This window comes from Hyla sarda, chromosome 5 (assembly GCF_029499605.1).
Source record: "Hyla sarda isolate aHylSar1 chromosome 5, aHylSar1.hap1, whole genome shotgun sequence".
NCBI lineage: Eukaryota > Metazoa > Chordata > Amphibia > Anura > Hylidae > Hyla > Hyla sarda.
Genome location: NC_079193.1, coordinates 302121462 through 302134376, shown reverse-complemented (window position 1 = coordinate 302134376; position 12915 = coordinate 302121462). Strand labels below are relative to the sequence as shown.

The 12915-nt window shown below is 40.1% G+C and overlaps 1 protein-coding gene across 3 annotated transcripts in view; it reads left to right on the top strand.

The window, feature by feature from the left end:
* PPP1R42 (protein phosphatase 1 regulatory subunit 42) overlaps positions 1 to 12915 on the top strand; it is a 50406-nt gene that overhangs the window by 28450 nt on the left and 9041 nt on the right. For all 3 annotated transcript variants that reach the window (XM_056522081.1, XM_056522082.1, XM_056522084.1), the window contains exons 7-8: positions 1633 to 1761; positions 4690 to 4861. In XM_056522081.1, coding sequence (XP_056378056.1) covers positions 1633 to 1761; positions 4690 to 4861 — 301 coding nt within the window. The remainder of the gene's footprint in view (positions 1 to 1632; positions 1762 to 4689; positions 4862 to 12915) is intronic.

The following is a 12915-nucleotide window of genomic DNA, read 5'->3' as shown; positions in this document are numbered from 1 at the left end:
TCTGGACTAGAGAGGTAGATTTGAGTGTCATCAGCATAGATGTGGTACTTGAAGTCATAGGATTCTATAATCTTTCCCAGGCTAAGAGTATACATAGGAAAAGAGTATGGGTCTCAGGACATTGCCATGGGGGACTCCAACAGGCAGAGGTGAGGAGTGGAAGACACTAAATGTGTGGTTGGTGAGGTATGAGGGGATCCAGGAGAGGGCTAGATTTGTGATGCTTAGGGATGAGATAGTTTGTAGCAGGAGTGTCAACTGTGTCAAAGGCAGAAGAGGGGTCAAGTAAAAGGAGCGCAGAATATTGCTGTGAGGCTATGGTGGTCAGCAAATCATTGGCCAACTTGGTAAGGGTGGTTTCCATAGAGTGGTGCGGCAACCAGATTGCAGGTGGTTGAAGAGTGGGTTTGATTAGAGTTTACAGGACAGTTCAAGGTAGGACATGTTGTTCAAGGAAAGCGAGGGAGAAACGAAATGGGGCGGTGGCCAATAAGTTCTGGAAAAAAAGTTGAATTAGGAGCAGTCCATCGGCATAGGAAAAAAATATAAAATTAATGACCATATGATAACTCGGTAGCGTCATAGGCAAAGAAAGCATCAGAACAGTCAGAGGAACTGAACACTTGAACCATGTATTTAACACAAGTGCCCAAGACAGAAAGAGCAAGCATGTACACACACACACACTCATCCATGACAACACCCCCTCCTCTCCCTCACAATAAAGAGTCAGGATGACTAAAGTAAGGACTCGGGGCAGCCCGGTACACCCACAACACCCACATGTTGTATACATTTTTAGGGCATTTCCATCTGATAAAAAAAGGTATTGGTATAGGGGGAAATATCTATTCACCAGTTGCAGCCATGTAGACACTGGAGGGGTTTCAGTGTCCTTACATAAATGTTAAAGGGGTATTCCAGGATTTTTTTTTATTTATTTGACTGCTACAGGGGCTGTATAGTTAGTGTCGTTCATAATCTAGTGTCTGTACCTGTGTGTGACGGTTTTCTCACAATTCTTATGTGATTTTCATCCCAATCTTTATTTTTAACAGCATACAAAATGACTGCTGTCTCGGATTTTTCCCAGCTTGCAATGCGGCTGAGACCTGACTCACTAGTCAGCTGATGACAGGGAGCCTGTCTGCTTCAATGGGTGGAGAGAGCAATCTGCAAGTAATGCAACAGCTGGAGGCACCCTGATTGGAAACCATAGGTCTGCAGCTCATTTATGTTTCAATGGGTGGGGTAGCTGATGTGTGGGAAGGAGGAAAATGGAATCATGGGATTTGTAGGCAAACAAGAAAACTGAAAACAGGAAATACAAGTTCACAGAAAGCTAGCCACAGTGTTCTGGTAATCTCACAACATAGCCATTTAGCCCCAAGATAAGCGCAGATCCTTCCTAAGCATGTCCATTACTGTCTGCCAGGTACACACTAAAATCACCTTATGCTGGATAACCCCTTTAAGTATTCAAGTGAAGTGGTAGGGGACATTCTCTCTGGTCCTTTTGAAACGCATACAAATTTGCATTAAGACTCTTTTATTATCTCTTTAAGTCTCGGTCTATTGATGCATATGTAAGTTTGCAATGCCATTTAAATATACTGTGCCTCTTTACAACAGAAATCCTGGATGGTAGAGAAATCAAGGAAATGGCCAGACAGTTCTTACTAAACTGGAAAGCCTCAAAAGATGCCAGGAAGAAAAGCAGAGAAGAGAGTATGGCCGGTCGATTAGCATTTCAGCAATTGTGTAAGCCTCATAATAATAATAAGTTGATAAAAGTAATCTGTACATGTATAGGGTATGTTTACATGGTGGAATAACCGCAGGAATATTCCACACAGACATTTCGGCGTCAGCAAAAAGAATAAACTTGTCTATTCTTTTTGCAGATTTTGCTCAGAAATGCATTTTTGTTTATGAGACTGCGCATTTCCGAGCTGTCCTAGCACCTTCCCGATTATTCTAATGTGCAGAATGTCCGCTCGTGTTCTTTCTTGTGGACACTCCGCACAATTTAAGCTGTGTGAATATGGCTTATATATAGCTATTTCAATTATTAGTTCAACCCATTATGTTTATGTTGTTTGTTTCCAGACTGGAATAAAAAATATAAACAAAAAAACAGTACTCACCTGTTTCCTGCTACTTTCACTGCCACAAAACTTCACCCCTGATGCTCACCTTTATTATATAAAATCTGAATCAAAATTGTGTTAGTTTAAAGAATCATTAGTTGGAAGCATTGGCATGGATCCAGCAGAAAGCCTCGCATTTGTTTCAAATCCTATAGACACATTGGGGGAGAATTATCAAAACCTGTGTAGAGGAAGAGTGGTGCAGTTGCCCATGTCAACCAATCAGATCGCTTCTTTAATTTTTCACAGGTCTCTTTAAAAATGAAAGAAGCGATATGATTGGTTTCCATAGGCAACTGCACCACTCTTCTTCTACACAGGTTTTGATAAATCTCCCCCCATTGTTGCCATTTTGGGCTAGTCTGTTTTTATTTAATTTAGGAATTCTCCCCTTCCCACAGGGAGACCCATTGTGGGTTTTAATTCTGGTGTTCGCAGTATCTGAAATTCAAGCAAAGGTTTATATTAACCCATGTGTGCTCTATGGAAACCTGATAATGGGTTCTGAAGCCACCAAAATGTCATCCAAAAATAGGAAAAAGTGAGGATTAAAGAAAAATAAGTAGATAACTAATACAGATAAAGCAAATCCTTACATATAAAAGTGAGAAACAGCTGCTGGGAGCTGTAAATCACTGTTTGTGTCAGTGTTTCCCAACCAGGGTGCCTCCAGCTGTTGCAAAACTACAACTCCCAGCATGCTGGGGGTTGTAGTTTTGCAACAGCTGGAGATGCCCTGGTTGGGAAATACTGGTCTATGTAGAGGACAGGAGTTTCTTCGGGGTCCTGTACAGTACACGTAATTTCCTAAAAAAGTAAAATGGAGCTGCCTTTACTTGGTGTCCAAAGGAGCAGCTAACTTTGACATAAGTTAAGAGTAGTACTCAACATGTAATACCTCCCTGTACTGTAGGGGGCGCTACCAGACAGGAATTCAGTGCATGCACTTCAGTACTACAGTGCATGCACTAATACAGGGGTTTTACCAGTGAATATGCATTCTGATTGGTCAGTTCTTCCAGCCATTAACAGGTATCACAGATCTGGACTGTCTGTAACATTGTATGTTGAGTCTGGTTTCAAGTTACAATGGTCCAGAAAAGACCATTGTATGTCGAAACTATTGTATGTTGAGGCCATTGTAAGTTGAGGTATCACTGTATATATTAGGCTGCAGTTTGTATACTGTGTAAATTAATATAAGTAAATTTAACTAAATGGTTGAACACAGCAAAAAATCCACAGTTTATATGCTATGTGAAAACATACCCTTACGGTGAATTCACATGCAGCATACACTGTTTGTAGCATAAATTAGGGACGACCAAAGATGGCTAATTTAACACCACTTAAATATTACATATAAAGCCAACAGAATTAGCCGTACAGCAGCCAGATACACAGTCACACACCATCCAAATACATTTTTGTTTGTAGAAATATTGCACATAGCACCCAGATAAATCAAGACAGGCCACAGAGTTACTTTACCTCCCGGATAGACAACATTTCTTCTCCTAGACAACATTAGTGGTCTATTTGGCGAAGGTAATATCCCTGGGGTTTTAATACTGAAGAGGCAAATTGTTTAAAAGTTAGGGGGTTTATTATTAACATTTCTAGCTGTCTAGAGCACTGAAGAGGTTAAAGAAAACTGTCAGCTTTCTCCCCCCGCACTAACCAGCGGTACTGGCTGATAGTTGGGGGCACGCTGATCAGTTTTAAGCTTACCGTGCCCAGATCAGGCCGTTCAGCCTTAATCTTCGATTTTCGGTATATGCTAATGAGGTGCTAACTGGCACCGGCCGGGCTAACTGGCACTCTGACGTCAATGCCGCTGTCCACAGCAGCGTGCACCCGTGTATTAGGTAGTTGTGTTGGCTATTTTTCTTTTTTTGGTGTTTGCTATGCAAGTTAGGAGGAGTGGCACCCTCTCTAGCCGTGCACCCCTCCCTGTTCACAGGAGGTTTTTTAAATTGAAAGTAGATCCAGCATGTCACCCAGTCAGAGGCCATATGCCCAGCACAGGTGAGTGAATTAAGCATGTTAGGGTCCCATCCAAAGTGAGGCCACCTCCATGTTGTGGATGGGGGAAACATTTTGATCAAAAAGTGCGCTAAGAGCCTAAATGTTTTGACCAAAAGTGCTGCTGCAACCTTCTTTTTTGTATACTCTGTATTTGCCACAGCAGTGTGCACCCGTGTATTAGGTAGTTGTCCTGACTATTTTTCTTTTTTTAGTAAAGGGGTTTGAGTCAGCATCCATGGTGATCTAGGATGGTAAAGGGTCTTAAATGTTCATATATGTATTAGGCTGCCTGTAGCTTTATGCATCAGTGGTCTACAGTAAAACAGCTAAACAATTTGCATAAACATTCTAGCCCTGAAAGCCCCAAAAAATGTCCACTGCACATTGGACAAGTTTTAGAGCCAAATGCATCTATTTTAAATAACCAAACAGTGATACATTTGGTAATATTATTTTAATTTAGCGCCCATCAAGCCATAATTCTCAACATATTTAACTATTTTTATTACAGATGGTTTTGAACATCCTCGGTCCATTCTGCCGGCCCAGTATCAGAACCAGAGATATATCCAGAAAGACAAGCCTCAATACTTCCTTATGCCCCAGATACAAAGTGATTACAAACCAAGCCACCTACAAAAAAACCTGGCAAAGAAAACCATTAATATTAGTGAAGAGATACGGTGAGCCAAAGGAGAATAAAAGGTTATGTTCTTACATGGATTTACATAAAATGTTTTTTTTTCTTATAAATTGGGATGCTTTATTACCATGGCTGCCCCAGAGGACCGTGCCCCAGATGTACCAACAGGGCTCACCTCCTGTAGATGGATCTGTAAGAAAAACATCAGAAACCCTCACAAACAATCAGCACAACTCTGAAGTAAAGCTGGGGCTTAATAAATACTTTTTTTTTTTTCTTTTTAAAACTGGTTTATAAGCACAGTAAAGCAATGCGTTCCTGGCCCAAAAGAGGGCTCTTTGTCAGGCAATGTGCAGATAGAACAAACATCCATTTTATTTTATTTGATTTTTTTTAATTTTTTTTTTCCATCTCTCCATCCTCCCCACAAACAGAGGGAAAAATAAATACATTAATTAATTATATTTCCTCCTCATTCATTTCATTCCAATGACCAATTCCTCCAACATCTATTTAACTGTATAGTCCCCCTTTTTTTTTTTACTTTTTGCAATTTCAAATTCATACGCTTGTATTTTCCTCACCAGTCCCCACCAACCATGTTCTTGCTATCATCACCTTGGCCAGAGCCAGTAATTTACTAGTCCAGAGTTGATACTCTCCAACCCCTTTAATTGAGCCTAACACCATTAATATATCCAACTTAAATTCAGAGTTCCCCATATGCCTTTGAAGATTTTTATTGATCTCCAACCAGAATTTCTGTACTTGTTCACATGACCACAGCATATGGACCATGACCTCCCTTTCCCTACCACATTTTGGGCAGCTGGAAGATTTTCTACATCCTATTTTGAACAATTTCATTGGGGAATAATATATTCTATACAGTATTTCGAACTGGATTAAACGGAATGACAAGTTCCTAAACCCTTTTTCATTTGAAATCGTAGGAACATCCCTATGCCATTTATCTATATTTCTATTAATGTGCACTAATTTTGGTACCCCTTTCAACAACCATATAAATATATTTTTCAAAAGTTTCCTATCTAGTGATGTGTTAAAAAGAAAATCAAATACCTCATATGTCTCTATACCAAATATACACAACCTATTTAGCTATTTGATTAATCTGCCAATACCAAAATTCTTGTGCTTGAGTTATATTAAATTTCAGTTTCACCCTCTCAAAATCCAAAATAATCCCATTAGAGAACAAATCTCCAACTCTTCTTACTCCTTTGCTCCCCCAAAAATTTCCCACATTTAATTTATTAATTTCTTTATAGTGTATATTTTCCCACAGTGTAGTACACTCCTCCAACCTTACACCACTTTCTTGTAAATTTCCATACCTTATCATACTAAATTGCATAGGGTACCATTTTCATTCTTTTAGTCACCAACAATCCAGATTCTAATAATTCAAAAATATTTAAATACCAACCCTTATTCTCCTCCCAAAAGTTACCAAATATTGCATCTTCCCTCCACTTTACAATTTCTTGCAATTTACTAGCAATAAAATATAATTGGAAGTCTGGTAAATTAACTCCTCCCTCTTCTTCAGGTAGGGCCAAGATATTATATTTAAGCCGAGCTCTATTTCTTCCCCTTATAAATGTATTAAGCATTCTGGCCAGGTTCTTAAACCATTTCAACTGAATCCATATAGATGCTGCCTTCAAATGGAACAAAATCTGGGGAAGAATAAACATTTTGACAATGGTTATTCTGCCTGCCATTGAAATAGGTAATTATTTCCAAATACTATTTTTGTCTTAAATTTTTTTAAACAGTGGGTTAATATTAAGTAGAATGAACTCCTCTATTTGGGCTGAGATTTTTTACCCCCAAATATTCCATAAATTCTCCATCTCTCACTATTCTAACTTTCCCTGACAAGTCCTGTCCAACCCTCCCCAGCGGCAGAAGGGAGGTTTTCTTCCAATTAATTTCAAATCCGGATATAGATCCGAATTGCCCTACCAACTCGGTCACCTTGTTTAATGAATCTACAGGATCCGCCACGAACAAAATTGCATCATCCGCATATAACCTTATTTTATTATATAAACTTCCCTGACCAAAGCTGTTGATGTCTTCTCTTGACTTAATAGCCAGGGCAGGGGGTCTGATATGTATGGTGAAGAAAAGGGGGGGGGGAAGGGGACACCCCTGTCTCGTGCCTCTACTTAAAGGGGTTATCCAGCATAAGGTGATTTTAGTACATACCTGGCAGACAGTAATGGACATGCTTAGGAAGGATCTGCGCTTATCTTGGGGCTAAATGGCTATGCTGTGAGATTACCAGAACACTGTGGCTAGCTTTCTGTGAACTGGTATTTCCTGTTTTCAGTTTTCTTGTTTGCCTACAAATCCCATGATTCCATTTTCCTCCTTCCCACACATCAGCCACCCCACCCATTTAAACAGTGTGGTTTTCAATCAGGGTGCCTACAGCTGTTGCATTACTTGCAGATTGCTCTCTCCACCCATTGAAGCAGACAGGCTCCCTGTCATCAGCTGACTAGTGAGTCAGGTCTCGACCGCATTGCAACCTGGGAAATATCTGAGACAACAGTCATTCTGTATGCTGATAAAAATAAATATTGGGAATAAAATCACATAAGAATTGTGAGAAAACCGTCACACACAGGTACAGACACTATATTATGGACTACACTAACTTTACAGCCCCTGAAGCATAGTCAAATAAAAAAAAATCCTGGAATACCCCTTTAAGGGGAATGAATCAGATAACTCTCCATTTATCCGTATTCTAGCCGAGGGAATACTATACAGCAATCTCACCCATTGAAGAAATTCTCCTCCCAAACCCATATACTGATATGTCCCCCATAAGAATCCCCACTCCACCCTGTCGAACGCCTTTTTAGCGTCTAGCAACAGGATGGAGTGGGAAGTCCTGGTTGATCCATGCATAGCCATATATACTCTTTTAATGTTATCAAACATTGATCTTTTGGGAATAGGTCCAGATTTTTTTTATTTGACTATGCTACAGGGGCTGTAAAGTTAGTGTAGTTCATAATATAGTGTCTGTACCTGTGTGCGATGGTTTTCTCACAATTCTTATGTGATTATCACCCCATTATTTATTTTTACCAGCATACAAAATGACGCGTTTCAGTAATTTGGCCCTTAGTCATGGCATGACTAAGGGCCAAATGGCCTGAAACGCATCGGCGTCCAGAGGTGCTCCAACCTTGCTCATATGCACTTTTGTCCTAGTGCTAATTTTTTCCTCTGCTTGTCTATGGACTTTTAACCTGGATTTCAATAAAGGAATGGTTTTACATAGTGCTGGCTCCACCTTCTCCTTTGCTTGCTCCTTTGAACTTTGAGGCTGGCCGTGCACGTGTGGAACAGGTGAGCTGAATCCCCTTTTATCTTCATTTAATTTACAGATCTATTTAACTTCCTGGCACCAGTTGATTTTGAAAAAAAAAATGTTTTCCAACGGAGTACCCCTTTAAGGAAGTGTATCTGCCCCATAAATACCACAGTGAATTCTGTATATTTCTAGGCCTCTATTGCTCCTCCTATTCACCTGGATTTCCTAGGCGTTTATTCGACTGTGTCTGAAAATGTTGAACCTTTCCATGTCACGCTCCAGTGCTTAAACTCAATGCCCTCATGGGATTTCATCCAAAAGCCTTTCTTCTTAAAGAATATATGCAAATATTCTATTTTGTATGGCTTTGAGTAATAGGTGGAAGGGAATTTCAGCATAGTACGTTTTCTTTTCGCTGTAGTGAATATATCATCAGATGACAAGAGGTTGGAGCAGTTCCTATTGGAATATGGCAGAACTCAATACTGTGTGTATTCAGCCCCTTCCTCTTTGCATTATTGAAGCTGTTATATGAAGGTTACTTAGTGATGATATCCGAAAAGCCCCTTTACAGTTGTACATTATATTTATTTAGTCTCTGATGATAAATGAAAGCAATATTGTGTAAACGTCAAGAAACGCTAAAGAAATACTAACCGCATGGTGTCCGCTGCAGCAGAAAACACCTTTTTGGATTCCCCGTGTCACACTATAGATTTGTTTTATTATAAAGACTGTTTGAGAGATGAAATTAATTAGCCGTATACTTTGTCATTTTTATGAGCTTTGATGAGAGATGTGTAGGTTATACTTTCTGATTGTACTTACCTTTGTATGTCGGTACGTTTTGTTTCAGTTCTTAATTTTTATTGCAAAAGATCGACATTAACAGATTTTATAAAATCTATAATATATCATAAAAAATCAGCAAAAAAATGTTTGTAGCCTCAGCTCACCATCCATGTATAAGTCTTAACATTTTATTGCACCATGCAAAAGTATCAAGAGTCATTTTCAAGCAATATATATATATATATATATATATAGATTAGTTAGGAGTAGCCGTATTAGTCCAGTGATGCAAAAAGCAAAATCATCGGTAGTTGCAGTATCTTGTAATACCTTTTTTATTGGACTAACAAGATTTTGTAGAGACAAGCTTTCGGGATTCCTCCCTTTATCAAGTCATAAGTTTCTCATCACACCACCATATAAGGTAGTGTGCCCTCTGATCAGCTCCGACTTTGGTTTGGATTAATGCCAAGTCAGAATTCTCCCCAGAAGGGAAGAGAACCCATCTGCAGACAGCTGTTTCGGGGTGCTTGCCCCTCTTCAGTGCAGAGCAGGGTGTTCTGGCTTGGCTGAAGATGAGAGACCTGTAGCGACTAGCTAAAAGGGACGAGTATTTTCCTCAGGGAGATTCAAAAAGGCCATTAGCACTCCGCGGGCTTTCAACAACAATACTTCTTACCCAGAAAGCCCGCAGAGTGCTAATGGCCTTTTTGAATCTCCATTTTACACCAGAAGCGGTGCCTCTCCCTGAGAAAAATACTCGTCCGTGTATATATATATATATATATATATATATATATATATATATTCTTCATATCTTTGACATCTTAGTAGCCGCTCCTTAATTAGATCAGAAACCCATGTTGCAGATAGCCTTGACAGATCTTTACACTAAATCAGAAAAGTGTGCTACTTGCAGCGAGTCGCCATCATGACGAAGATTCCATTACACAGGTTTATATATGAATGCAGAGAGTAAGTTCATATATGTTTTTTGTATGTATCAGAGTTTCAATGCACCTTTTTTAACTATGTACATTGGATGTATTTTTATCATTATTTATTTTTATTATTCAGGTGCCAGGGCGCTGCACATATATATTGCAGCACACTTTTTGATTAGTTCTGTCAACTATATGCATGTGTTACATGTGTTTCTGATTATAATTAATGGGCGGGAACTTTGATATCATTTATTATGTGTATATATACCCTTGTGATGCACTTATTGGTAATAAAAAGATATACAAATTTGTAATTTATTTCTGCTGAAAAAAACTCAAGTCTTCCAGTACTTATCAGCTGCTGTATGCCCTGGAGGAAGTTGTGTCGACTTTCCTGTCAGATAGGGGGCTCTCTGCTACAACCACTGCCTGTGTCAGGAACTCTCCAGAGCAGCAGACGTTTGCTATGGGGCTTTGCTCCTGCTCTGTACACTTTCTGGCACGGACAGAGATGGTGGCAGCAGAGAGCACCATGTCTGGAAAGACTACACAACTTCCTACAGGGCTTACAGCAGTTGATAAGTACTGGAAGACTTGAGTTGTTTTTTTATTGTGATTTATTTGTATAACTTCCTGGCACCAGTTGATTTGGGAGAAAAAAAAGATAAAACGGTTGTAACTTTTTTCTCCAGAGTACCCCTTTAAGAGAGCTTAGCCCTACTCTATTTTTCTTTAATTTTATCACAACATTTTTGCTGGAAGTACAAAAGTTCAGACAGCACAAACAAAAATGGGCTTCTACTCCATTCAAAGTCATGTCCAGGAGTCCCATTCTTGAGATCACAAGACCCTCTGTGGGACCCCTCATAACCATACACATAGAACATTTATAGAACTAAAATGGAATAAGCGTCATGTACAAGGCAGAGCCATATGCTAACACACATGGAAACTTTGTCGTCTTCAAAACCAGTAAATTGATTAAAAGACAATTTTTTAAAGTCTAAATAGTCGTCACTATGCATCAAGCATGTCCTGTCCGCAAGCTTATATCAGGGAAATGCATGGGAGTAGAACAGTGTTTCCCAAACCAGAATGCCTCCAGCTTTTTCAAAACTACAACTCCCAGCATGTTGGATGGGGAAACACTAGAACAGTGTTTCCCAACCAGGGTGCCATCAGCTTTTGCAAAACTACAACTCACAGCATGCCAGGACAGCCTTTGGCTGTCCGGGCATGCTGGGAGTTGTAGTTTAGCAACAGCTGGAGGCACCCTGGTTGGAAAACACTGCATTAGAGTAATAGGACAAAAATTACAGATGTGAAATCAGTGACTTTTAATCTATTTACTGATTATTTTAGTGTAGGATTTAGTGTACTTAGAACCTTTAGCTTGTGTTGGGTTTTAAAGTGACATTTACATGCTTTTACAAAGTGTACAACTCTGTCTGTAAATTTGGTGTGGAGATGTGAAATGTTGCAAGAAATCCATTCACATACCACCACAGAACCAAAAATTTGCCCCGTACCATACCCTGTTGTGTTTATGGCACTTAAAGGGGTACTCCGGTGGAAAACATATATATATATATATATATATATATATATATATATATATTTTTTTTTTTTTTTTAATCAACTGGTGCGAGAAAGTTAAACAGATTAGTGAATTACTTCTATTAAAAAATCTTTCCTCTTCCAGTACTTTTTAGCAGCTGTATGCTACAGAGGAAATTCTTTTCTTTTTGAATTTCTTTTTTGTGTTGTCCAGAGTGCTCTCTGCTGACACCTCTTTCCATGTCTGGAACTGTTCAGAGCAGCATAGGTTTTCTATGGGGATTTTCTCCTGCTCTGGACAGTTCCTGATACGGGCATCAGGTGTCAGCAGAGAGCACTGTGGTCAGACAAAAAAGAAATTCAAAAAGAAAAGAATCTCCTCTGTCGCATACAGCTGCTAAAAAGTACTGGAAGGGTAAATATTTATTAATAAATGTCATTTACAAATCTGTTTAAAGGGGTACTCCACCCCTGGCATCTTATCCCCTATCCAAAGGATAGGGGATAAGATGTTAGATCGCCGCGGTCCCGCTGCTGGGGACCCCGGGGATCGCCGCTGCTGCACCCCGCCATCATTACTGCACAGAGCGAGTTCGCTCTGTGCGTAATGAAGGGCGATACAGGGGCCGGAGCAGCGTGACGTCATGGCTCCGCCCCTCATGACATCACGGCTCGTCCCCTTAATGCAAGTCTATGGCAGGGGGGGCGACGACCGCCACGCCCCCTCCCATAGACTTGTATTGACGGGGGCGGGCCTTGACGTCACGAGGGGCGGAGCCGTGACGTAACAATGCTCCGGCCCCTGTATTGCCTGTCATTACGTGCAGAGCGATCTCGCTCTGTGCAGTAATGATAGCGGGGTGCTGCAGCAGCGATCCCCGGGGTCCCCAGCAGATGTCTAGGGGCGGAGTACCCCTTTAACTTTCTGGCACCAGTTGATAAAAAAAAAAAAATGTACCCCTTTAATCTTAATTTTAGTTCTATCACTGTACTGTAATTCTTTTTCTCCATGTAAGGCTTGGTTCACATATGTCTTTCCCCGGTCCGGCGTGTCCAACCATCCGGCGTCAAAATTGAGACGCTGGATGATTGTGAACTGTCCCATTCAAATGAATGGGATCAGTTCTAGCATTAGTTTCCCCTCCGGTGCACGCCAGAGGGAAACTGTGCCGGACGCCTGATATATGTGAACCCAGACTAAAACCTTCACAAACCATATTGAGAAACCCTGATTGACTCTATAGTGAGTGTATTTATTATGGAAACCATTCAAGTCAATGATATAATCAGTAATGTCATTTAGTCAGCATGGCCTTAAAACACATAATCTAAGTAGTCTGTTAACTCAGTGAAACTTGCATTGTGGCTGGCGGAGTATATAAAAACATAAGAGTCTGTGTGATTGGGCGTTCAGCTGGGTAACAATTTGTGATTGTGACC